Genomic DNA, 22956 nt, shown 5'->3' with positions numbered 1-22956 from the left:
ACTTTAAGTATTTGGACTGTTACACATTATTTGTTCTTCGGTGCTCTGAGCTTCAGTGCATTTCATGTGAAATAAAATAATGGGCGCTCCATTAAAGGGCTCTGTGTCAGCTTCAATTTGAGAAGGTTTACATCAATATAGAGCGTGAGAGATGTTATGTGTCCCAAGACAGAATAGATGTAATGTGTTGTGGAAAATCTTTTTCAGCTTCAGCCCGAAGTTCTCTTTTGTTGCTTTGGTCGTATGTTTATGATCGTTGTCCTGCTCCTGATGCCATCTGAATCTGAGCACACTGACAATCACTGTTAGCCGTCAAATCATCAATAAATTCCAGACATAAATGACTCAGTCATAAAAGAAGAAGCACTATGTTTACTTCTGCTTTTTCCTGTTAAAAAGAAGAATTATTTTTAAAAGGAAACATGTGCTCATACTTCCTTGAGAACGTATGTTCCGAACAGTTTTCTTCACAATGGCGACGATTTTCACTCCATCGTCAGATTGTGCTGCTTGTGATCTAAATGATCTACTCCCAAGCCACTATTCCTTGACCCCAATGGAACATGTCAAAAGGTCGAAAAGAAAGATGTGAAGCAGAAGCTGTAAGGAGTTGGGAAAGGAGAACAATGGTGTAGAAAAATCCACTCACGCTGTGCTTGTTTGTTTTTTAACCAACTTTATTAAGTTAATAGAGGACACATATGCAGACCGTACGGTATTCTGTCCAAAACAGAATCACACGTCCTGAGAAATTATGTTTTCAGTTCCTCTCCTTCAAAAAGTATGGTCTGGTGTTTTCCCTGCTGAGGGAGTAAGGAAGCATTGAAGCTCCTTTCTTTATCACTTAGGGAATTCAAACAGCTCTTATTATGGCCACTGAAATACTTCTGGGTCAGTTAGAAAGCTAAATGGATGCACCCCTTGTTACTTTAACAGTATTATCAGCAAACACTCCTTTAATTACAATAATTAACATACTGTCCCCTCACTTCACATTAAATGGTGCCTATTATCCCCCACTCTCAGTCTGCCAAGGGGCCCCATTTGATGCTAAATTGTTCATCACTTAGCCCAAGTGACACACACTGACCAGGGGCAAAAGCTGCATCGGATCAGGCAGAGGAACCCTTCAATAATTATTTGCCCCAGATTATTCCATTAATAAAAGAAGGATGAAAACAGAGAGGAGAAGGAGGAAAACGAGTACCCACAATGTAGAAACGCTAATGCTAGAAAATGATTCTCCAAAAACTGTTATGAATCCAAAAGTCAAGACAGCAACGGAACAAGTACTTAAGTCAAATCAATGTATTTGTATAGAACATTTAAAACAACAAAAAGCAAACCAAAGTGCTGTACAAACACACACACACATATAAAGGCAGAGATCAAGACAGTGAGGATCATGAAAACAATTTAAAATAAAATGTTACAATGTGTTAACAAGTTCCACAACCTGAGAGGGGTTGATAAATCATCCAGATCGGTCAACTGCAGCACAACGCTAAAGGGAGACGCCATATTTGATGCCGTAAAGTGTTTGTTGTTTACCTTTGTGTCGTGAATAGCCAACACAGCTATGCTATGTTCACCTCCACATGTTGTCTTTTGGTATCTCACATGCTCTGCATAATAATAATAATAATAAATGCAGTGATACTACTACTACTAAAAAAACTATTCACATAAGAGAACACATTTGAAGTAACATAATAACATGTTAAAATGACATTCATAAGAATAATCATAATATAAAATAATAATAATAATCCTCACAATTTCTATAGGGCATCACTGTCTTTCAGTGCCTGTCAGTGCTCGGGTAAAATAGAATTTCTATCTTTCTTTCTCACTCTCTTGCTATATATATATATATATATATATATATATTACTACCTAGATAATTAGATGATTACCATTAGATGATTAGCAGCAGCATGCAACTATTATAGATGCTGTATGGAGCCTTTATATAAATAATAATATTATTTTTCCATTATGGTTTTGATCCACACTGATGTTAAAAGACGTCAGATCTCGCGAGGCTACAAGCGCGTCACGTGACGGTCGCGTGACTGCACGCGGAAGTAGGGATTTCAGCAGTGACAACACAGACAAGGCTAAACGCAGACACAGACTCCCCTTGTTTAATTCACTCACATCTGCACCCAGCCTCCTCTCAGCCCAGACATGGACGCTTCTGTCAGAGCATCTCCCGACGCCGCATCCGGACCGCCGCCATATTCAAGACAGTAAGAAAACACTCCGTTCCTGTAGACACGCAGCTAGCATTAGCCTAGCCTGGTCCGTTATCCCTGTGTGTGTGTGTGTGTGTGAGCCCATCCCCCCCGTGCTGCCTCACACTGACATTGACCCAAAGTTTACCGCAGACTTTTCTTTAATGTGGCTTCAAACTGGGACACAGCATGGGCCCTCGCCCGGGGACACGTCCCCACATCAGTAGACCCGGGCTCCCGCTGTCTGCCCCCTGACTGACTCCTGAACTTGTTCTCCTCCGCAGGAATGAGAGCTCCCTGGTCTCAGCCCTCAAGACGCTGCTGTTCTTCACCATCCTCATGGTCACGTTACCCATCGGACTGTACTTCGCTACAAAGGCGTACATCTTCGAGGGTGAGCTCCGGAACACTGAGTGTCTGTGTTCGCAGGCCGGGTTCGGTCCCCTGGTGTTGATCTAGTCTCACTGGTGATGCTGCCCCCCCCCCCACCACCTTCTCTTCACACTTCTCTGTGTCCCACATCAAAGTTTAGCATCATCACCAGATCCTGACCGATAGCAGATCATTACTTTAGTCCAATGTTGAACCAAATATTGCAGAAAATTCCATTAGGGCTGCAACTAAAGATGAAACTGCAAATGAAAGGCTTAACTATGTGGCCTGTACATTTCTGAAAAGCAGTGGAGATAAAGCTGTTTTCCCAGAGTCCTGCTTAAAAAGTGGTGAAGTTACGTGTCGCAGCTGAACACCCCTCACCATCACCCACCAAACATGAGCGAGAACCTGTGGTAACCTTCAGTTTTCATAAAGAATCAAATGGTGTTTAGAAACATGGCGGCCTCCATAGAGAGGACCACACCCTGATGTAAATATCAAGTATTTCAATATGAAGCCCATTCTAGGTTAAAAAATACAACAATTTCTATAATTTAGATGAAACACACTCGTGAAAACATCACTAGGATTATTTTATTGAAAATCATACACACTGGACCTTTTTGTACGAACAATTGATGTAGAAATTAACTTCATATGATCAGAATATCGTCTGGATTTCTGTCAACTGTTTATTTGTTACAGTTTTAAATCCAGTTAGAATATATAATGTTATATTTGATTGTTAATATGTCTGTTTGGAAAATCTTATATCAAAGTAAATTATCTCAAGGGAATCACACATTTGGTGGAAAAATATTTATGGACCAACTAGCACATTCATTCCTTTATTGACACAATCTCAGAAGGAATGTTTCGCATGTCCAGCTTGTTAAATTAGGAATACTATTTTTTGGTTGTCTTGTTATATATGTTGGTAATTGAATATCCTCACTTGGGTATTGGACTGTTGGTCAGACGAAATCAGACATTTCAGTTGATGTGAGATATAAGAAATAAGGGATATGGGAAAGTATATTTGTTTTATTTTTTATCATATCACTCCATAGAAAGAAAAGAGAAAAACTTAGCAACTAATTGAGTAATAAGCAGCAGATTACGCATTGTGAATAATAGTTGCAGCCCCTTTTCAACAGCAGCTTTTATGACACAGTTGCTTCTTCTGTGATTTAAAAACTACATTTTCGAATACAAAAGTTTAAAATCTGTCACTGTTAAGCATGACCAAATGACTTTGCACACGAATGCAGCTGATAGTCACTGTTGCCTCCTCTTTCCCTCCTTTCCCAGGTTCCATGAAGATGTCGAGCTCTGACAGCTACTTCTACGCAGCCATTGTTGCTGTGCTCGCTGTGCACGTGGTTTTGGCTTTGTTTGTTTATGTGGCCTGGAACGAAGGCGCACCTAAAGGGAAGGGCAAACACGATTAAAGGCATGTCCTTGTGAGCTAGTAAGACCGGAGGAGACGGATAGACGTGGAAATTCACAGCTCCCCGTCCTCCCTCTCCCCTCCTGCACTCTGGGCTCCAGCACCAAACATGACAACATCCACCAGCCTGACAGTCGGGGCTCAGGTTTGAGCTCAGGCTTTAACCTGAGGTTAAAGCACCAATCTACTGTGTATTCCCAGGCGTGACGAAGTGGAGGCTGATGGTTATGTGTTTATTTTCTTCCCAGCAGCCTCGTTAGTTCTGCTATTTGTTCAATGAAATGTTACTTTTGTTGACAGAGGACAGCCCAAATTTCTAAAAGAGGTTTTCCTATAAGCTGCCATTTGGATAAGTGCTGTAAAGAGTTGGTCATGTTGGGGAACATCTTGGGCTTTTGTGTATGTATGAGGGATTTGATTCCACAAAACTCCAGAACATCCATTCTGTGAGAATCTGTGCTACTGAGTAAATCAGTCTGTCCTCGAATTTCAGTTCTCATCTGCATCCATTTAAAGAAGACTCTTAAATTCAACGCAATCCCCTAATGAGCTTAACTTTCATGCTGTATTTTGGAACTAACTCTTCAAGATGTCTTGTCCTTAAAATAATCTGTTTCATCTGTCCTGATAAAAGTGTTTGTTTTCTTTCTCTTTTAATGTTTGTACTGTAGTGAAATGGTATTTTTGGAACTTTGAATTGGGAATTTATTGCTAGATCAGGCTATTTAAATTAATGTTTTGTATCGAAGATGTTTGAGGGTCTAGATGTCAAAGAGTTCAGCGTGATTGGGATGAGAATATCACTTAGATAAATGTGAAAAGATAATTGTAATATATTTGTTGTTTCACATATTTTCAAAAGCTTCCTCCTGTTGTTGTTTCATTAAAGCAAAATGCAAAAGTAGTCAAACTTACTCTCATGTTTGTTACTGTAGATAGAAAACTACATGATGATCTGAAACAGACACAATTACTTTTAAATTGTAGTTGTACCTTGGCAGACTGTGCCTTTCTAGTTGAATGAAGTAAAATGTCACGGGCCCTTTACTTTTAAATATACTACAGCATTTTCATATTTAAGGTAAAATGGTGAAATCAAGGTTGGAAACAAAATCTTAGATAAATTTTAAAATGAGGTTTGTTTGCGATAAACAACTTGTATCACACAAGAGGGAAAAACTTCACCATCGGCTGTGTTCGCCAAAGCATGGGAGATCCACGTGTGAACAACATGCACATTTACTTATTAGACACTTGGATCAATGTCACCTTGTTGGTTTATCCAGTCAATTACAGTTCAGAGTTTATTGGAACATTGGACTTGTTGCAGCTTTTATCTCAGAAGAAGATTGAACTGCAGTGACAAGCGATGACAAATCGATGACTCCACTCATCCTCTCTCCATGCCCACAGTCCATAATGTGGCAAATATTTGATATGGACAGGAAAGAGAAGAATATTCTGCTCTTAAATTGATTGTCCTTATGTCAACTCTCTGCCTGGAAAAATACATTAAAGGGAATAGAATCAATCCAGTCACCATAACAACACAAGTCTGCCGAGATGCCAGCCTGTGAGACATCCTCACCCACTTGTGCAGAGGATCTCCGCCCTCACATGACAGCAGCAGACAGTCAGCTCGGCATGGAGGCAGAGAGGAGAAGTGACAGATGCCCGATGCCACAAAGACCTTCCCTGCCTCACAAACCAATGTCAGCAGCTGATTTTCCGTTTGTTTCCCTCTGTGCTGCCGTGAGCCTTCAGTTCCCCACAGAGCAGCACCCACACTGAGGCGCTCTGAAGAGTGTGGTGCAGGACTGGTGCAGTCTGCATGGAGCTCTTAACAAGGCTGGTGTTTGGTGATGAGGTGACAGGCCTGCAAGCAGTCAGCAAACGTCAGAAATCCCCCCCCCCCCCCCCCCCCCCCCACAGACGCATCACTAAGTTGGTGCAAGGGCATGCTTTGCTCCTGGCTCTTTGTCATTTATCACACATTGGGCACATAGTGTCAGTGTGATGAATACAGGCCAGTGGACGTTGAACACTTCAACTTGACTTGCAATCCCCTAAGTAATGAAAACTAAAATAAAGTAAAGACAAGTAAAGTAAAGTAAGGTAGTATTTTTAGTAGTAAGATAGAGATTCAAATTAAAATGGCATCGCAAAATGTCAAGTGTCTCTCTTTCATTTCCTTTGTCCAGCAGGTGGCGTGCCTGGCCGATGCACCCCCTCAGATGAGCACCATTGACTCAGTGTTTGAGTCCAAGTGAAGGGAGAGGGCAGTAGAGCACTGTGCTGTAGCTGGTGGGAAACACGAAGCATCCCTCCACAGGGAACACACTGAATCAAGTGATGGAATAACTCATCTGAACACATTGAATTACATCCACAGAGGCTGAGCTTTATTGTGTGAGTCTGGGCTGGAACTCAGAGGAGATGATCACCGGGTTCAGCTCTGGAAAGAATAACAGTGCTGAAGTGTCACTTATCTAACCCGAAGGCACATCATGTGCTTTTTACAAATAGGGACAATATATCAGTCTGTCCATGATTTAGAGTAATAAATCTTAATTGAAATGAAAAGCTGAATGAATTTGGAAGATCCATTTAGAACATTTTAAGAATTGTGGTATCCCTCATTTGTCAAATCAAATAGAAGGGCGCTCAAGCTGCACCAACTCTAACACTTTTCTTAAGATATGCCATGTTATTTAAAATAATGTGACAGATCTTTGTATAAAAATATAAACAATAGCTGGAACATCATGTTCTTATGTCTGCCACAATACTTGGAATCACTTAAATGAATTGTACAACATTAATAAATCATACTTGGATATTTCAGGGAGAGTGTTGTTGTTTTTTGATCTTACTCGAGGATGATCAGAGAAAATATTAACAACGCCACAGGGAGAAATATTCGGGTCGCGTCCCCCCCGATCTGTATGTGCACAGCTCCTTTCATACAAAGTGCAGAAATCACCACGTTTGTATTGTCCAGGAGTGGCAGGTGATCATGGTGCTGGCAAACTGTGTGTTTCTAACACAGTATGTGTTCTATAATGGACCGAATCCACGAAACGTTTGAAATCTTGGCCTGACACTAGAAGGATTTCATTTCAAAGTGCTGGAAATCGATCTACACTCATAACTCATATCTATTCATCTGTCAGCATTTCTAAAACACATATAATCTTAGTCTCAAATAACATACGTAAAATACGTAACAAATAACAATCCTGACTGTTCTGTCTGCTTAGGCGATTATTTATTTTCTCAACTGACATGTTGGAGATTTGAAACATATTGTCTTTGGCACCACAACACACCGACATCAAGAACAGGACTACACTCAATCCTGTCGCAACACATCAACACACTGCAGCTGAGGCAAACTGGACCCCTTTGTTTTGAATACATTAAAGTCAAATCAAAAAAAAAGAAAGAAAAATCGTATTTGCTCTTCCCATACATTTACAGGAAATCAGGAACATACCGGTCCAAAGAGATGACAGCACTCCCTCATCATTAACATGCCGTGTCATTAATTTCAAGGTTTCCATAACAGTGCTCTGTGATTTCCTGGAACAGATGAGTATGAGTCGTGTATGTGTGTCTGTGTGTGTGTGGTTGAAGTGTTAGTGTGCATAGAAACTAAAGACTGAACCCACACCTGACCCATGTCTGAGCGTCAGTGTTCATTATATTTCTATTTTCACTCTTTTAAAGCGGCTGCTGGCTGTTGAAGCTGCTTCGTGTGAATATTAAATACAATATTAATACCAGTATGATCACGTCTACTTCTGAGTTCCCCCTGATTTATTCCTTATTCTTAGGAAAATTCAAGTTCTGAAGCATATTCCAGTGAAATACCCCCCCCCCCCCTTCATTAAGACTAGGACAAAAGCTAACTTTGCAAATTTAAGACAGGTTTATTTCAAACAGTTTAACAAACACGTTTGCCACCAAGTGCTTTTTAGAAAATTAACAACACAAACACAGATATAAACAAGGATAAACAAGACAATGTGCTTATAATTATGTATTTGCTGGCTATTGCTTTCAAAGGAGACTTTGAAAGCAAATGCGGGAACTCCTGAGACCAGGGCAATTTCTTCTGAGGCGCGTCCTGGAATAAGTTTCCAGTCCCTCCAGTGTCCAATGTGTTAGGTATTGTGTAACTCTTCACTTCACAAGTCGCAGCAAGTGAACGGTGCTGGATGGTGACTTCAGAATAGTTAAAGGAAGTTATATTTAACTATTTGACCTATCTGGTTTCCTTGAAATGAGGGCAGGTCAGGGCTGAACCCTTTTCTGTCCTGGATTCTGCTCTCCAGGTTCCAGCACAATCATCACACAAAGAAAAATAAGATGAGCTTGACAGCCAAACCTGAGCAGAAGGTATTTCTGTTAGATTCTCAGTGACAATAACGAAGAGTGGTAAAATGTTACACAAACCAATTCAATTAAAAAAGAACAGTATACTTGATGTATATACCAACTGAAATAAGAGCTTTGCCAAAAATGGTGTATCACAAACCATTTATGCAACAATAAGAAAGAAAGAAAAAAAAGAGTAAATGATTATGGGACAGAAAAAATAGGTCTCGGTTGATAGAAATGTTTTTTGTTGAGCCACATCACAGCTTCTTTGTGTGCCCAGTAAATGTCACTCCCCTCACGAAGCTGGAATGAGTCAAACCTCTGCCATCTTAAAGAGGGAAGTCAGTCCGACATGTATGAATGTGTCCAGACAACATATGATCCTCTCACAACATTTTAAGACCCCTGAGAGAAACATAAACCTCCTCATATCTTCAGATCATCTATTCTAGTCTTGTTGTTGCTGTGCTTGGCACTGCGGCCCGGCCGGGCCTGCGTAGGTGACCCAGGGGCCGATCCTGCTCCCTTCTTTCCTTTCAGGTCACATTCCTCTGGCTTGCTGCTGCTCCTCTCCACCGCTAGGTTGTCCTTATTCTGTTTATAAGCAGCCTTGCTGTGGTAGGGGTGGAAGGACGATTCTGTGCCCTCGGAAAGAGGGGAGAGGTTGTAGCTGGGCACTGGGGGGTAGGCAGGCTGGACCTGGTGGAAGTAGTCATCGTAACTCGGCGCGAAGGGCACAGCGTCACCGCAGGGCTCCTTGGAGGCTTTCCCCCTCAGCTGTCTATTTCTCCTGAAGGTGATGCCCTGGCGGCACTTGGTGAAGCCCAGGTGGTACATTTCTACGAGGTTGAGGAACAGAGACAAGCAGGCCACCGCCAGCATGAAGATGATGAAGATGGTTTTCTCAGTCGGCCGGGATATGTAGCAGTTTACCACATTGGGGCAGGGTGGTCTGTTACATGTGTACATGGGCTTCAGTTCAAAGCCGTACAAGAGATACTGAGCCACAATGAAGCCCACCTCAAACAGGGTTTTGAAGATCACATTGAAAACATATGTGCGCAAAAGCTCCCCCTGCAGGCGCACTCTGCCCTCCTTGTCCTTCACCAGAGCCTTTTTGTGATGAACATCCACAATGAGGGCCTGCTTGTCTGGGTGTTCAGCTTGTGCCCGCTCCCTCTCTAATTCCCTTTCTTTGTGCTTGTCCTCCATCCGCACGAGATGGAGGATGTGTCCCAGGTAGATCAGCGTCGGCGTGGACACAAAGATGATCTGCAGCACCCAAAAGCGGACGTGGGAGATGGGGAAGGTGACGTCGTAGCACACGTTCTCGCAACCGGGCTGCTTGGTGTCACAGGTGAAGCCTGACAGCTCGTCGCCCCACACTTTCTCTGTCGCCGCGCTGAGGATCAGGATGCGGAAGATGAATAGGACGGTGAGCCACACTTTCCCCACCACGGTGGAGTGCTCCTGGGCTTTTTCCAGAAGCTTTGCCAGCAGGTTCCAGTCCCCCATGGCTGTGTGATCTCAGACCTGCTCCTGTAGATGCATCGAAGAAGAGGTCAAACACAAAAACCCCTCATCTGATTCCTGACTGGTATAAAGAGCACATCTACCCCATCACCGACATTAAACTCATATAGAGGTAAAAGTCAGCTTCAGCCATTTCCTCTATAGAATCTCTTACCAAGTTCAGCAGAGCTCAGGCCAAATGAGTCTCTTGGGAACAGAGTGACTAGCCGACTGCCCACCCGGGGTACCCGCGTAGTGGCCTTTTCCACGTGGACTCAGAGAGGATTATATTTACTTTAGGAGCGTATATATTTGGCAAGTGCAGACAGGGGGGGGGGTGCTGGGTTCCAGTCATGAGTCGGCGGCTCCCGGCCTTCATGACCTGAGCCCAGGCAACATGATACACACGAACTGTGGTGGAAGTGTCAATCAGAAACAGTTGAGTAATGCTGGGACTGTCAGCTCCTGTGACACATTATGTTAAAAATATATTGTGCAGCTGACGGATGTACTGTACAGTGAAGGGGCAGCAAATTCAGGGGAGGACACTGCGTGGGAAAATAAATTCTGATTACTGCTGAAATGCTCAGGTGAACTCGCGAGCTGCTAAAGATTTAGAGCCAGTCTCTTGATAACCAGTTTGTAGGTTTAACAAAGGTCCTCTTTTCAATGGGAAACCTCTCTTATTAGAAAGATAATTTAATGGAAACAAACTACAGCCTTTGGCCACCACGTGCTCCTTAAGTATATATTTAACTTTATCTCCTGTACACTTAGATCACAATCTTTCACACAGAAAATCCATCGGTCAAACCCACCTCGTCAGCTGACACATCCCGTGTGGTGAGGCATATCACGCCTTTGAGGGTCCATGAGGCCTCTCCGCTTAACTGACAGGCCTCAGTTCAAAAAACGGGGCTTTGGGCCCCCAGCAATGCCCATGAATGGACAGGAAAACGTGGTCTCCTGCTGGCCACAACCACCGGCAAACAACCCACTGACTCAAGTCTTTCCGTCTTCAGATACAACTCAGACAGGAATCAGGATCCTGGCCCCGGGGTCTTCCGCTGACCACAACACACACGTAGCCCCGCTGGATGCTCTCTCAACCATGTCTGCACCCACCCACACGCCGCATGGTTAAATTTGGCTCAGGGCAAACTCTCTAATATGAACTATTAAAGCCACTCGACTCGCTCGCAAGAGTGAGCGACAGGGCAGATGGCCAATGGCTTTGTCTGGTAAGTTTGTCTGGCCACAAGTGCTCATGGGGCCTAAATATAGCACAAGGGTCTCTCCTATCATAGGGGGGTTGGGTTGGGTGTGGTGGGGGGTACACAGGGGGCAGGGTATGATTTGGAGACGAGGAGCCGTTTTGCATTCGCAAGTTTGAAATCTGGAAGGAGGGACGGCAGAGAGAAAGTTAAAGAAATGAGCGGTGACATGAGACCCGGTTTGTGGAAAACACTGCTGATATAATTACCAAGGAGATTATGTTTCATTTGTTTGTTTGTAAACAGGATTACGCTGAAACTATCAAGCGCATTTCCACAAAACTTGTTTTAATTTAGAGGGATGATTTGCCTTGATGGAGGTTATGTCTTACTTTGTTAGAAACAGGTTTCCCCCAACTTTAGAATGATGTGTTGTGTCAAGAAAGGAACCTATTAAATGTTGGTGCGGATCTGGATCAGGGGGCAGATCCAGGAACTTTTTAAAATTAAATCAACACTGCGAGGCAGGCGTTTTTGTGGGATGTTTTCTTTGCTATCCAAGAATAATACATTGATTTTAATGAAAACAACCCAGACATGTGTAGGTGACTGATATTTATGAATGAAGAGTACCATTCAGTGAAGAATATTGACAGACTTAATTATTTTATCAGTTCTCTAAAACACATTCTACAGAAACTGTAAAAACACAATCTATTGTCTGAAGATACATGTGTCAAATTATTCATTTATTTCTTTATATTACATTATGTACACACAGTATATAGTTCCAACCCCTTGTATAATCTATCTGGATTGTTGACCTAGATGTAAACTGATAATGTGCATTTACAAATAAACATGAGGGTTTTCTGGATGCATTATAAAGTACATAAAGGTTATCATACCGGCGTATGGGACATTACATTTTCAGGACCAAAGCGAAACTGTATAATATACAATGCAGGGTAACATTAAAGAAAGCAGTTGCCAACTGTCCGAGTGATGGTCTCTGTTTTAAAAAGTAGGTCAACCTCAAACATTTATCAGAGCCAACTGGAGAAATAACTTAAAAATAGAAGCGGCGATGGAGTGAGCGGAAATGTACAACTGCATACAAAATCTGAATATATTGTAAAGAGACAAAACATGTTCAGGAGTGGGATGTTCCGTATTCCTTCAGCGACTCACCCATAATGAATAATTATAATTTGATCAATTTAACATTGTTAAACAGTACGTGCTTTATATACATAGGATGAAGACTTACTAACCCCAAATTACTTATGTACTCAAACCATCAGTGTTACCAATTCATGATGTAAAAAGGTTCTAAAACAATTGTCTCCTTTTACATTGACCATTTAATATCCATTGGCAGTTTTCCATGATCTGACAATATTCATATCTTTGGTTTTCTAGCACCAACTGTTATTTTTAAGTTATAATATCATTTCGCAAAAGTTAGTTTAACACTTTAATCAAAGCATTCTACCTCTGAGCTAAGGTTAGGCTACTGTTCAAACAATTCACTCACAAATACTTTTCTCTTCAATACTTTTTACACAAGCTTTGACTGAAATAAATATGAAGCAGAACTTTTTTTTTAAATCTAAACAAAAGAGTTGACTTTCCTTTCCAGCATTGTAATGTTAACAGACAGCTCTGCTCCCGTTTCAAGACAAAACCAATGTTTTTTTGCATACTCTGTCCGAATTACTAGAAATCAGGCAACAAACATTACTGCGGAGCAAATACAAGCACGGTTTAATTATTTGTATCCTTTTTTTATGTATTTTTGTGCTCTCCAGGCAGACACTATTTTCCTTTAAATTTACAGTATGCATTTAGACTCTATACATAACTTAAAGAAAAATCCTTAAAATAGTTAATTCGTCTTTTTTCGTCGGCCAAACTGAATTTCTCCGTTCAAAGCAGCTTAATCGCATTGGAAGAATTAGAAAAATCTGTTGGATGGTGCGTCTGTGTGCTGGTGAGAAACCGATATCCTAAAACTTTTCCGAACAGCAACATTTCGAACGCAAAAACGTAAATATTCATGTTAAATTTCTCCCATCTATTTCGTGCCCGGGGGTTCGTCTCCTGGGTTCGATTTTCCCACGTCATAACTCATAACTGCAGCTAGTTTGGCAGCAGCTTCGGGTGTCTAATCAGGACACAAACGTGACACACCTGTGGGATTTCGTCAAATCCTCACATTAAAGTGAGAACTGTCACGCAACAGCAACGCAACTTTGACAAATATAAATGGAAGCATGATCCTCGTGGTCATGGTTTGTTTAGCCCAAGCAATCACTCCACCGTTGCAACTTGGCAGCTTTTCTTAATGAGATGAATTTAAGCTGCTGCGAAGGCCGTGCAAAAACCTAACAAATCAAGCTAAGCTCGGGTAAATGGTCGACTATGACGTCAATGTGTTTGATTTGTAGAAAATCAGCTAGAGCATGCCAAATCATTGGTGTTGTCCTTTGACCTTCACAACTGGCTTCAAGTAGTTTCGACAACTTCTAACAGCAACTAACGCGGAATGATACAACACATAAATAAATGTGGATGATCAAATCTTCAGTGTGTGTGACATTACTGCAGAGCACCATGCCCCATTGGACATGTGTGATTACTGTTGGTTAGTTTAAAGGGAGACGGAAAGGCAAGAGTCTCAGAAGGCAGAGCACCGCTCACCCTTCTCACCCGGGCTCTTTTTGGTCACAGTGAACTTGGACTTGAGAGAGTGGTCTGCCATCAGCTGATTGATTTCATTTTGCCTGTAAGACGACAATCTTGGACTGATCCAGGCGGTTTTGGACTCATCTTCAGAGCTGCCATAGCACCGTTTGCAGGCCTTGCTTACGAGGTACACCACCTCGGCCAGGTTAAGCAGCACGCACACCCCAGACACTGCCAGCATGAACACGGTGAATATCGTCTTTTCTGTCGGCCTGGAGACAAAACAGTCCACCGTGTTGGGGCAAGGGTACGAGTCACACTTCACTAAACGCACCATCTTGAAGTCAGGGTAGAGCAGGTAGAAGATGTAGAGAAAAGCCCCCTCGAAGACGATCCTGAAGATAATACTGATCATGTACGTCCACCACAGAGCTCCGGTGATGTCAAACTTCTGGTTCTTGACGTGCTCCAGCTCCTTGGGGCTGCAGCGGCCCGCCTTCTTCAGTATCTTCTTGTTGATGTGGCGTATGTGGGCCACATGCATGGCCACCAGCAGCGCAGGAGTGGAAACCAGGATGAGCTGGAGAGCCCACAGGCGGATGTGCGAGATGGGGAAGAACTGGTCGTAACACACGCTGTTGCAGCCGGGCTGCTGGGTGTTGCAAGTGAAGCCCGACTTCTCGTCGCCCCAAACACTCTCTGCAGCGACCACCAGGACCAGGATGCGGAAGATGAAGATGACCGACAGCCAAATCCGTCCGATGCCGGTAGAGTGCCTGTTTACGCCGCTGATCACGGCATAAAAGGTTCCCCAGTTCATTTTTGACTCCAGGTCTGCAGAAGATTAATATTCAGTTTAGATAACATAGAAATAAGCAAAGCAACTAACAAATCTCAGAAGAATCTTAAATGAGGTTATTGGTTTAAAATATTTCGTCCATTAATATTTGCATAAAGTAACATTGACAGGAACGGCTACTTATAAATTACTTGGTTATGAACATCCACAAACAAACTGATAATTTAGCAAACATATAAATATAACATTAATGGTTCCAGGTTTACCAGGCTCAGCCTGCAGTGCAAGCGGCGTAAGCAGCGCCGGGTCCGAAGATAACCATCTTGATGTGCGACGTGAGCATCAAGCTGGATTTCGCAGAATAAGGAACAACTGACAAGAACTGCAAGTAGGTACAGTCGGCTGTATAAAAGCAGAGGCGACGGCCTACTGCCGTGCCCCGTCACAGGACGCAGGAGGTCGAGGCCAATTGCGAAACATTTGCCGAGCCACGTGATCGACTCATACCATATTAATACTGTTCTCCCAAACTGACCTACAGCCCAGTTGCAGACCGACTGACAGGGTGCCAGCAAATTTCTCCAGGGAACCAGCAAGACATCCAGCTCATTATGTGAGAGATCTCATTGTTTACAAGAACAGCTACAGAGCTCCTGACAAAAACAGAGCGATCACACTCCTAATACCACTCCAAAGGGTCATTATTATTATACAAACATCGTGTCAAGTTATTTCTCGGGGTAAGGGGCATGTCAGCATTAACTATCATAACAAACTGAGCTCACTTCACTGAATGTTAGTAGAACACAGTAGAATGAGAACATTTATTTTACCTTCAGCTGTGGTGGTACACAAAGATGTGTACAAATCAGGTGGAAATCAATGAAAATATTGTGTTTTTTAGAAGCCAAAAGGCTGGACCGAGAACAGTATGCGTTTGGAAAATGCTAATCATTCCTCCGCCACTAGCCACTGCCCTGCACCGTAGCAGTCATATGCTCTTATATAAACTATTTACATACAATGGCGGCCTTTATTGGGCTGCAACAAGACTCTTTAGAATTCAGATCAAACGCCTCGATTTCCGCCCACCCCGGGCAAAAGAAGGAATCTGTGTGGACACAAAAGGCCTCAGCCTGCCACATTTTTGATTGTGCTTGGCAGAGCAGGGGAGTGAACGGAGCTTTTGACCTGAGCCACTGTCAGTGAGAGCACAGAGTCATTCACAGATTCAGCCAGAAACTACATGAGCTGGTGCAGCAAACACAAATGGAGCTGAAGAAAAGACATGACAGGAGTTATATAAAACAAGATCTTATTCAAAACCTTCAACTCTTTTGTTTTGAGATTAAGGTTTTATGTACTTCTAAAAACTGGGCATGCAAAAGTATTTCATCAAACAATATCCTATTAAACTCTAAATACAGTTTACTATCAATATGCACATTGATTTAAATATTTGGATATTCTTTTTAGAGCATTTGACAGTGATGCAAAGTGGGACACAGTACAACAAATATCCATTTGAGTTAGAGATCACTTGCAGTGGTCTCTGCTGTGAAATACAAGTCTGCCCGTGAATGAGCCAAAACAATAAATTGTAACAAATCAGCGAATGGACAATGATGGATGCAAACGCCCACAGTCCAATAAACAGACATAATCTACTGGTGTCAAATCATTACTCTTTTTAAACAGATTTTACTCTTTGCTCTGGTCAAACTCCTCCCTGCTGCAGTAGAAACAACTCTTTAGAGTGACAACTATCTGAATGCAAGTGAAAACACAATGTGGTTGTTTGTCATGTACTATCAGATGAACTATAGCGGCTCACTGTGCCATGAGCACTTCTGCGTCACTTCCGACAGATCTAGTGGGAGGGTTTGCGTGGCCTGGTAAGTCTTTGAATGGACTAACCCTCATTTATATTCTCTCCGTGACACACTTCTCCACATGGAATATAGAGAGACAACACTTTATTACAGCTGCAGAAATACATATATTTATGTATACATATACAAATATATTTGCCAAGAACTCAATATTAACAACAACCAAAAATAGGATTGCTATAATAATGATTATCATCAAAAGAAAAGGAAATAAGACGGGCAGGGTAATTTGAGTTAATAGAGTGAAATGGCATCGTCTTGTAGCGGGAGTAAATCCAGACCTGAGACACATTTCCCTGATTTTAGCGCAAAACTAAGTCTATAAAAGGGGGATGATATTTTCAAACTATAACACTATGCATCACTTTTTGTCCAATGTTCCCAGACATATCAGAAAATATGTATTAATTACCATTTTATGAGTTGTTGTCTTTTAAATAATTGATAGGAAAGGAAAGGAAGATGCCAAAACACAAATATAAGTTCAAATAATATAACAGAGCTTTACACACAGACTTATACCTTATGAATTGCTTTATAAGATATAATACACAAGAAGGCGGATACATGCAACTAAATGTGGTGATCTGCGCAATCACTTTTTTTATTGTTTAATAAAATATCCTCAAATTACCTTTTTACTGAAAATTGCAGATCACAGCAGCTTGTCAAAGTTTTCCTAAAAGTAATTTACGCAAATGAACAATAGAAGATCGATGATACATTTAAATCTCTCGTTTAAGGAGGACTATATTTCTCAAGTGATTTTGTCTGCAGCAAAACCACAGGCTGGTTGTGAGACGGAGACGACCAGCGCTCAGAGTAACTTCCTACTTTGAGTATAGCAGGAGATGAGGTATTTCTCCCAGTCAGAATCCTGTTTTCTCATTTTTCCTTTAACAGTACCTAGGAGTGTAAAAAAAGAACAAAATTGTTATACTGTCACCTACTACTAGATGCATCATTTAAGGTATACAGTATCCACACTGTAACTTCACTTACTTTTCATGAGACCCACGTTCTTCAGCTTGCTGTGTTTTGCATGTCCATTTTGAGCCAGTCTCAGAGACAACGATGCACTTCTCCTAAAACCAACAAATCAATTCGATCAGTTAATGTTATTATTATACACACCCACATACGTTATAAAATGGCCAACCAGGCACACAGTAGACAAAGCCTTCATTCAGATAATAACATCCTTGGAACTGTGATACCCAATAAAATAAAATATCTTGTTTGTTGCAGGAAATAAGATTTGATCCATTAATCATTTTACCATTTACAATAAAATGACTGTCTCATTGTGAAGTACCTCATTGCTCCGAGCTTGCCCTTTTCCAGAAACAGCTCGACTGTAACTTTGGGCCCCTGCGGGTAGAGTCGGGCATAAAGTGTCCTGTTGTACACCATCATTTTGAACCAGCCCACTGCTTCTTCAGACCAGTCCCTCCCATTCACAGGCATCACCTGGGGGGGCGGCAGGAAACAAGACACAGAATACCGTGAACTGAGATAATTCATTTCCTTTATCGCTGAGCAATAGATAAGGCTGTGACTAATCATGTGGACAAACGCCAATGATTGAGTCTACACTCTCAGAGCGCTGTATATTAACCATTTCCATCTATGCAAATCCTGAAAGGGATAATCTACACGCCTGTCACAGAAAATCATATAATGTTCATAAATGACATTTGGGCTAGTTTACATACATGCAGAAGATAAACAACCAACATGGGAAGGGAACAGCTTACATTTGCAAGTGAGACGTGTAAAGCCTGAAATGGAAGGACGACCATTTCTGGGATCAGATCTTTTATGTTCCACAGTGACAGGCAGGCGGTGTCACCGTGGTCCAGCCTCTTCACCTCCACGTTGATGGAGGTCTCACACTCAGCACCGTCAGTGGAGTTATTATCTTACATCCACAAGATGGAGAGATAGGCAGGTTCAAAACACAGTTTCAAAACACAGTAGGACATTTCCAAGTGGCTACATGCAGTCAAAGCGACACTGCTACCATCTAGAGGTATGCATTTGCAAAACCATTCCAAAAACAAAAACTGAACCCACCTCCACTTACTCCGCATATCTTTGTCACCTGAGCCCTGCACCATTGTTCTCGCTTAGGGAACCAACCCATTACTTGGGTTCCAATGTCTGGAATGCACTTCTGCTCGGCATATGAACTACTGGCTTTCCAGCTGCTGCAAATGAGAGAAAAATAACGACAACCAGAAGCATGTGGATTATTAAAATGGGGGAGAAAAAAAAAAAAAATCTACAAAGAAAACTGTAATGAAAAAAAGGAACAAGTGGCCCTGTAGGTCCTGTAAATGTGATCAGGGAACCAGTGAGGGTTGCGAAAAAGCTGAGAAAAAGCAGTCGAGAGATTAGAATCCATGCTGAACGACTTACTCTGTAACAAGGGCCTGCAGCTTCGAGAGGGAGTCTGCGTGCTGGATGTAGAAGTTGCCTGGGCTGATAATATGAGACACCACAACTTCAGTCTCTTCAAACTTCCTGATCTGGAACTCGGGAATGGCAACACTGTTGATCGCTGGTGTTTCTGCGCCAGCGGAATTGTTCTCTCTTTCAGGTTCTGTGCACTGGAGAGTTTTCCACTGGATGTTTACACTAGAGTTCTCCACTTGAGCAGTTATATTTTGGCAGCCTTCTTTTTTCTCTGGGCTGCCATCGGAACGGGCTTGTTGCACCCCTGTGAAGATGTCTCCAATATCCCACAATTCCGTCTTTGTTGCTATCACACAAGTGTAGGTCAGAGAGCCGCTCGATTCCATTCGTTTGACTCTGAAGACAGGGGCTGGATTTTCAATGTCTGCACGCAATGTTTTCGGGGCTAGAGCTCTGACAAGATCGTCTGTCACAACATTTCTGAATTGGTAGCTCTGTGTTTTGATGGTAGGCGACGTTGACTGTGGCGAACCTGAGGCGTTGATACTTTTATTCCACTCCATGACTGTGACCTCCAGTGCACCCGAGTTTTTGGCTTTGGCCCTGAGGAAGTGCTGCAGCTGAGAGGATGTTTGTTTTTGGTGTTGCACCTGGACATCGTCCTCCCGTCCCCACTTAATAAGTGGTGTCATTTTCATGGGTGTTGGCTTGCTGATTTCTGGAAGTACAGCTTGTATTGGAGGTAGTAACGGTGGTGATGGTCTCTCTGCATGAATCTCTGGGCTCTGAATAATGGCAGGTGGCAGAATCACATCATCTGGTTGGCTTTTCTCCTCATAAGTAACAGCTTGTTCTTTTTCTTCACCCTTTGAATTACAGGACGAGTGCGTGGTCTGACCGGCTCTGTTATAGCCACTAGAGATGCTGTAAATCAAGTCATCCTCCCGGGCCGCTGCAGGCTGGGAGATGAGGACATGTTTCAGCTGCTGAAGGGACCGTGTGCCTCCAACCACCTGGACAGCTTTCGCTATGGAGCTCGCCAGGAGCACGTTCTGTAACATGGGCCCAAACTTAAGAACATCTGTCATCAGGACCCTCTTGTCTCCGAGTGGCTGAAGCCGGTTTGTTCTCACTCCTAACTTGACAGCCGGCTGAACACAGTCACGTGGCTCTGTAACGGTGACAGAAGCAGCAAGGCACAGTGGTTTGTTGTGGAAATATACACTCAAATTCCCAAATCACAACTCATGCAACATTGCATTTATTAATGTGTTAAATTTATCTTGAACATGAAAATCTCTAATGACAGGCTGGGAGCTACGATTATATAACTAATTCTGGACTTACTAACTGTGAGATCCTTTAGTAAAGCTGAGAGCCTGTCAATAGCTCGACATTTTGAATCCAAAGCATTAGCGAGATCACTGAACACAGTGGTGGGAGAAGATGGATTCAAGAAACCTTGAACGTCATCGTAGGCCTGAAGGAAAGTGAAACAAGCACAAGTCAAAATATAAAAAAAATTCTTCTAATAAAATATTGAAATACTATCAAATTTAAGTTTAAAAAAAAAAAGAGCCATTTTTTTTGGATATACAGAAAACAAATCACTTTATTTAATAATTTACAAGAAAATGTCCTTAATCTCTACTACGACGCATCTGCTTAAGTTCACAGGAATAAATCAAATAAATAGGAAAATAAAAATGTATCAATTAATTGGAAATATTGCTAGTCAGTAATTATATATTATGAGTAAGATATCTATGCTGAGCTGCAGGTTTGACCATGCACGCCTGTTAGCTAGCTGAGCTAATCCACAGGTAATGCTAACCTAAAGTCTAAAGTCAAACTTGTGAGAACTGGACCTTGTTGGTGAAGCTGCTCAGTTCTTCCTCCAGCGTCCCCCTGGCGCGTTCCAGCAGAAACAGTTTGTTAATCAACTGCACTTTCTGAGTGATGATGATGGAGGTGTGAGGCTGACGGTGCTCGAGCTGCCTCTGCTGAGGAGGAGCCATGGTCTCTGAGCGCGGTCCCCCGGCTAACGTGAGCTAGCTAACGCGCTAACACGCTAATATGCTACTTCAGAGCCACAGTTCGATGTTTCTGCGTGTGAAAAGTTCCAGCAGCGCAGGAAGCAGTTTTCCTCGTCGTCTCGACCTCTGGTTTCTTCCTCTGTCGTCAGTGAGCGGCCTCCTGCTCCTTCTTCAGCCGCCGCTGGAAGACGAGGAGCCACTGGACGCCATGTAGAAACCACCTGCCCCTGTTCCGCTTCTAATTAGAGGTAAGTTGTGGCATCATGTTATTTATAATGTGTGTCTCTTTCCTCCATGACAGAATATCAGGACAAAAATAGATTAAAGACTAGTGTTCTTATACTTCCAGAATAAAGTTGCAATACAACGAAAACTAAATCGTACTATGGGAAGAATAAAATCACAATTGAGAAGAAATTCATAATATTCCAAGTCGAGTCGTAATTCAACAAGAACAAACTGAAAGTAAAAAGTAAAAAGTTGATATTACGAGAATAAAGTCGTACTATGAGAACATAACGCTGAACTGCTACAATAATTAAGTCAAACTATTAGGAGGATAAAGTCGAAAATTAACAAGAAAAAAGCCAAAATATTTCAAGATTTACATCGTTATTTAACTGAAAGAATAATATTACGAGAATAGATGTAATTTAATGTTTAAAAAGTCTTGATACGGCTTGTAATAAATATTACAGCTTTATCATAGATAAATAGTGGGACTATTTTCCCCTTTCAGTGGACCTAATATTCTGTCATATTATTCATCTTATAATAGACCATAGATTACTTTTTTAAAGAGTCTTGCTCGATGTCTTTCACCTCATAGGCCTTAATGGGCCTTTTACAGGGTGACCTCTCCCTGCTGGACTGACAGGAGAATAATATAGACATAAATCTGAGTGAAGGTTATGAGCTGGAGAGAAAATATGAGACCATCATGTCTTAATTATCCGAGAATTCACACAGCCAATTAGGTCTGATTCCTACAATAATGCAGCCAGGGACCTCTGTGGTCATGGATGGATTACTACAGGACACAGGCCTCAGGGACCTGACAGGGACAGGGGGCCCCACAACACTGTGTGAACATTTCTTGTTATAAAGCACATTTTCCCCCATGAACACAGCTTCACAGCAAATTTAGGCTTCAATAATCCTAAATTGATATGAGGAAATCCATTTGAATGGGTGTCTCAGCTCAGCAGCTCTCCTGTGGTATTTTGTAGAGAGTCTTAAAGTAAAATCAGACCCTGTTTTATTGCAAGAGTGTGTTGGGAGAAGCAGCACAGTGCATTTGTAAATACATCCAGCTCAGCATATTTCTAAACAACTGAAAAAAGGGATTTTATCATTTTATTAAGAAAAGTGTTAAGAGCAAACACAAAGGATTTTATTCTGGATCAAACATTATGTACAGTATGTGCTGAAAAAGATACCACAGATGCAAGATAACATTCTCTTTCTAAAGAGATAAATTTATAGCATCAGGTTTAAATGGGCACGGATAACTTGTTTACTGGAAATACAGTTGCCCTCGAGGGGGAGACTGACAGTGATACACGCTTTCGATGTGCTAGCAAACAAGCTGCTGCTGATATCTTAATACCAGCTACCATTAACCGCCAAGGAGAAGAATGACTACAATTTGCTACCTGCATTCCGATGGTTTTACACCTAATACTATACACACAGTGTTCTTTTCTCCGAGTGCTCTTTGTTTGAACTTGTCAAGCAGCTACTTGATCTGGTACCTAAATCTTGTGGGTGGGGCGACAGAGACGTTTCCTTCAGTTACATTGCTCAACAGCAAGATTGATAGGCGTCCTGGCTGTTGTGATACTCATGCTGGGGTCACATGCCTGGCTCGAGCCACTGGACACCGTGGTGCTGGGCATAGGACTTGCAAAAGACAGCCCTTTGCATCAGTGTAAAGCAGAAGGATGAGTCAG

The 22956-nt window shown here is 42.1% G+C and overlaps 2 protein-coding genes and 1 pseudogene across 2 annotated transcripts; 1 reads left to right on the top strand and 2 right to left on the bottom strand.

Moving 5' to 3' along the window:
* Positions 1-2065: 2065 nt before the first annotated feature.
* vma21 (vacuolar ATPase assembly factor VMA21) lies at positions 2066-4966 on the top strand. Its single transcript, XM_062393643.1, has 3 exons — positions 2066-2252; positions 2522-2631; positions 3924-4966. The coding sequence occupies exons 1-3, from the start codon at positions 2191-2193 to the stop codon at positions 4061-4063; spliced, it is 312 nt and encodes a 103-aa protein (XP_062249627.1). The 5' UTR covers positions 2066-2190; the 3' UTR covers positions 4064-4966.
* A 3015-nt stretch (positions 4967-7981) lies between these two features.
* LOC133958709 (gap junction alpha-3 protein-like) lies at positions 7982-11199 on the bottom strand. The gene is made up of 2 exons (XM_062393642.1): positions 10776-11199; positions 7982-9984 (listed from the first exon to the last, which is right to left on the bottom strand). Exon 2 carries the CDS (start codon positions 9958-9960, stop codon positions 8872-8874), a length of 1089 nt encoding a protein of 362 aa, XP_062249626.1. The 5' UTR covers positions 9961-9984; positions 10776-11199; the 3' UTR covers positions 7982-8871.
* Positions 11200-13499: 2300 nt separating this feature from the next.
* Positions 13500-21232, bottom strand: LOC133958711 (uncharacterized; annotated as a pseudogene).
* Positions 21233-22956: the final 1724 nt, after the last annotated feature.

This window comes from Platichthys flesus, chromosome 8 (assembly GCF_949316205.1).
Source record: "Platichthys flesus chromosome 8, fPlaFle2.1, whole genome shotgun sequence".
Taxonomy (NCBI): domain Eukaryota; kingdom Metazoa; phylum Chordata; class Actinopteri; order Pleuronectiformes; family Pleuronectidae; genus Platichthys; species Platichthys flesus.
This window is presented reverse-complemented; position numbering and strand designations above follow the sequence as displayed.